Genomic DNA, 4,261 nt, shown 5'->3' with positions numbered 1-4,261 from the left:
TCCTGAGTTCTCTATATATTTTGGAGATCAGACCTTTGTCTGTTACGGGGTTGGTAAAGATCTTCTCCCAGTCCGTAGGTTGCCTTTTTGTCTTGATAGAGATTTATGACAAATATGTATGTATTTCCTTCCCAGCAATGACACAGAAGCAATGACAAATTATCCCTGTACAGGAATCTGAGCTAGATAGCATACATTCTTGGCTGTTCAACATTCATTGTAAGTATCAACTACACATCTATCCTTGTGCTCAGACATCTTTGTTTCCTTGTTTGTATAGACAAATGCAACAAAATCTCTAATAGTGTTTCCTTAGATATTTGTGCTCATGAAAAATGGAGATAAGGGAAGTCTACAAATTATTCATAGTGGAAAAGATCAAGATCTTGTTTTCTTATGAGAAAAAATAGACATGGGCTACATTGCACATCACTTAATTTCATTATGAAATTAGAAAAACACATTTGAATATTTTTCCAGAGAGACTAGTATAATGATAAGATGGTATTTACTGACAGCTGTGTTAAAGGCATCTGGAAATTCTATCTTTTCTTCTTCACCTGACTTTGAATTGTACATTCTATATTTTTTAGAGGCTTCCCAAAGGTGCCCTAGAGCATAGAAAAATGTTAATTTGGGGTGTCTGAAAATGTACACTGCTTGGACTGATCCCTGAATTTGATTCCCAGCATCACATAAACCAGGTATAATGATACACAACTGTAATCTTAGATATTGGAAGGTAGAGGCAGGAAGATTAAAAACTTCAAGGATATCTTGAGTTACCGAGGGATTTTGAGGCCAGTCCCAGCTACAGATTCTATCTCAAAAGATAATCTCTTGATTTTAGAAACAGCGGCACCTGCCCCCTAGGAGACTGAAGGATGATAGTGAGCTTGAGGCCAACACACTCAAAATCTCTAATTTATCTCAGAAGCAATTTTTTTTTTTTTTGTTTTTCGAGACAGGGTTTCTCTGTGGTTTTGGAGCCTGTCCTGGAACTAGCTCTTGTAGACCAGGCTGGTCTTGAACTCACAGAGATCCACCTGCCTCTGCCTCCCAAGTGCTGGGATTAAAGGTGTGGGCCACCACCGCCTGGCTGAAGCAAAAAATTTTTAAAAATTACTAGAATTTTTTAAATCAAGCAATGGCCTTACTTATGAGTGATAATATCAATAGGGTAAACATAATCCAATAAATGTATTAGTTAACTGTATTTACCTATATGCAGCCTGTTTCAATAAAATACTTTGCTATAAAACATATAATATGATAATTGCTATAATTAGTAAGATAAAGCTATTAGAATAAGGCTAGATTATGAGTTGTGTGAGAACTCACTAAGATAAACTTGCAATCTCATAGATATCGTAGAGCTCTGTGAGGGAAGTGTTCACATCTCTTTAGACCGTGCATGGGTTGAATATTTCTACTGGCCCATGCCTTGTCATTTACCACTTGAGAACGTTGAAATGGGAAGTTTTTCACTTATAGGTCAGCAACCCTAAAATGACCTTCATCTTTCTTTCCCTCTTGCATCCTTATCTCCTATTTCCCTTTGTATTGCACACTCAAACAACCAAGACATTAGCGAACAGTTCTGTACATGTCTTTAAAAGGTCACCTGTTTGCCTCGGATGTTCAATAGCGTGCCATATCACTTCTACTGGAAAAGCACCTGCGAGCTGGATAGTGGTGGCACCCACCTTTAATCCCAGCATTTGGGAGGCAGGGGCAGGCAGATCTTTGTGGGTTCAGGGCCAACCTGGTCTACAAGAGCTAGTTGCAGTACAGGTCCCAAAGCTACAGAGAAACCCTGTCTCAAGAAACAAAAATCAAAACAAAACAAAAAAACAAAAACAAAACAAAGCAAGAAAGAAAAAAGACAAAGCATCTGCTAAGCACATATAATGAGCAGAGAATCTATTTTCTGGCACTGCTTTACCAAGGTTCCTGCATCATCCTGTCTCAGACACCGGGAGTGCTTTCTTACTTTTCTTACCCTTGATGTGAGGGTCCACATGACTACATCCTCATTTGTTTCATTTTCAGTTCAATTTCAGACAACAGACTCTTAATGGAATCAGATTAGAAGGGGAATCATATGAAGATAGAGACTTCATCTAGATGTTTTCCCCAGAATATGGAGACTATAAGAAGCTGAATCTTATCAAACATACTAAAATTTCTGCTGAAGGCTTTCAGTTGATTTGTTTCTACTTTGAAGACAGGAAATTTCATTTGCCTCTTCATAGGCCCCAAGGAGAAATGTTGTTCTATTCCTCACCCTTGAGGTACTGCAGTATACCAGCAGTGACGACAGTCCCCACATGTCCTCACAGGAGCTCTTTACATTTGTGCCTTAATATACGTGGAAAGTATTACATTTTCTATAACAAAGCCTCTCGTCAAACAGAAATCAAATACCTGCTAAATAAAATAAAATAACCTAATAAGACTAGATTCTCTGGTTCCAGATCTTTCCACTTTCACAATCAGTCTTCCTGCAGCTTACTGCAGTACCAGCAGGATTGCAATCAAATGAGGTAGTTTGAAACTGTGATTCTCTGTCCTTAATCTTCTATGCTTGTACTGCCACTTAGTTTTCTCCTTGCCTGAGAATAAAAGGAACTGTTAATGACATAGAGCTGACGGAACTGCATTGCTGTATCTCGGGGGTGTAGCTTACCTCTGTGAAGCCTGTCAAGTCATTATAAAGTCATTTCGATAGGCCTGTGTCTCTGAAACAGAATTAATAAAAATCATATTAGAATCAAGCATGCTAACAAATGATGTGAGATTTTTTAAAAGGCTGGCAGATCACATGTATTATATATTCTTAGAAACTTACTCCTTTATTATTTGATTGCACGTGTTTTTTTCTGATACTCTTTGCAGATCATAGCTTTTAATGGAACCCAACAATGAGACGTGGATGCATGAATTCATCCTCCTTGGCCTGTCAAGTAACTGGGACACTCAAGTCTCCCTCTTCGTCCTGTTCTTGCTGATGTACCTGGTGACAGTGCTGGGGAATTTTCTCATCGTTCTTCTGATCAGACTGGACAACAGACTCCACACTCCCATGTATTTCTTTCTGACCAACCTGTCACTTGTGGATGTGTCCTATGCCACAAGCATAGTCCCCCAGTTGCTGGCTCATTTTCTTGCCACACACAAAGCAATTCCGTTTCTGAGCTGTGCAGCACAGTTATTTTTTTCTCTGGGCTTGGGTGGGATTGAGTTTCTTCTGCTGACAGTGATGGCCTATGACCGCTATGTGGCAGTGTGTGACCCTCTGAGGTACTCAGTCATCATGCGGGCAGGGCTGTGCATGAGACTGGTCATCATATCTTGGATCAGTGGCTTCATCAACTCTCTTGTCCATACTTCCATCACCTTTCAGTTGCCCACGTGTACCAATAAGCATATTGATCATATAGCCTGTGAAACCCTTGCTGTGGTCAGATTGGCTTGTGTAGATACCTCCTCCAATAAGATTGTAATTATGGTTTCTAGCATTGTCTTGCTTATGGCACCATTGTTCTTGGTTCTTTTGTCCTACATTCAGATCATCTCGACCATCCTAAAGATACAGTCCACAGAAGGAAGGTGGAAAGCCTTTCAAACCTGTGCCTCTCACCTTACTATGGTTGCCCTGTGCTATGGCATGGCTATTTTCACCTACATCCAACCCCACTCTAGCCCTTCTGTCCTTCAAGAGAAGTTGATGTCTCTGTTCTATGCTATTTTGACACCCATGTTGAACCCCATGATCTATAGTCTAAGGAATAAAGAGGTGAAGGGGGCATGGAAGAAACTTATAGTGAAATTTTCTGGGTTCACATCAAAACTGGCAACTTAATGACTCATGAGCATAGCTGGAAGAAAGAGTTCTTCATCAGCATTTATGCAATTATCAACAGCAGAATCTGGTATGTCCTGTCAACTAGGAAGTAATAGATGGCATAACACATACCTGTGAGGCCATATAGCAGGTTGAGTGTTTTTGTTGAGTTGTGTCCCATTGGGATGCCCAGTGGAGCTATGCAACATTTTATAGAACTTTCTCCTAACTCTGCCTCTACTTCCATGGCATGATAACTAGAAATATTTATTACTTTGTTTAAAGTACTGATCCAAAAGGGCTAATAAATTTCACAACAGGTTGTTGTGGTTCCAATTGAGATAAAATTCATGTTCATCTTTGGAGAGGCTCACTTGAACAAGTAAGAGTTTCTGCAATAACACAGTTTGTACG

The 4,261-nt window shown here is 39.7% G+C and overlaps 1 protein-coding gene across 1 annotated transcript; it reads left to right on the top strand.

The window, feature by feature from the left end:
• Window positions 1-2,911: 2,911 nt before the first annotated feature.
• LOC101989793 (olfactory receptor-like protein OLF3) lies at window positions 2,912-3,865 on the top strand. Its single transcript, XM_005363805.1, has one exon. It carries the CDS (start codon window positions 2,912-2,914, stop codon window positions 3,863-3,865), a length of 954 nt encoding a protein of 317 aa, XP_005363862.1.
• The last annotated feature ends 396 nt before the right edge of the window (window positions 3,866-4,261 follow it).

The sequence above is a fragment of the Microtus ochrogaster genome, linkage group LG12, assembly GCF_000317375.1.
Source record: "Microtus ochrogaster isolate Prairie Vole_2 linkage group LG12, MicOch1.0, whole genome shotgun sequence".
NCBI classification, from domain to species: Eukaryota; Metazoa; Chordata; class Mammalia; order Rodentia; family Cricetidae; genus Microtus; species Microtus ochrogaster.
Note: the sequence above shows the minus strand (reverse complement) of the source record. Positions and strands in the feature narration are given on the sequence as shown.

What these genes read in the sequence shown, in the direction of transcription:
- LOC101989793 (XM_005363805.1), top strand. Translation starts at nt 2,912, where the DNA reads ATGGAACCCAACAATGAGACGTGGATGCATGAATTCATCCTCCTTGGC.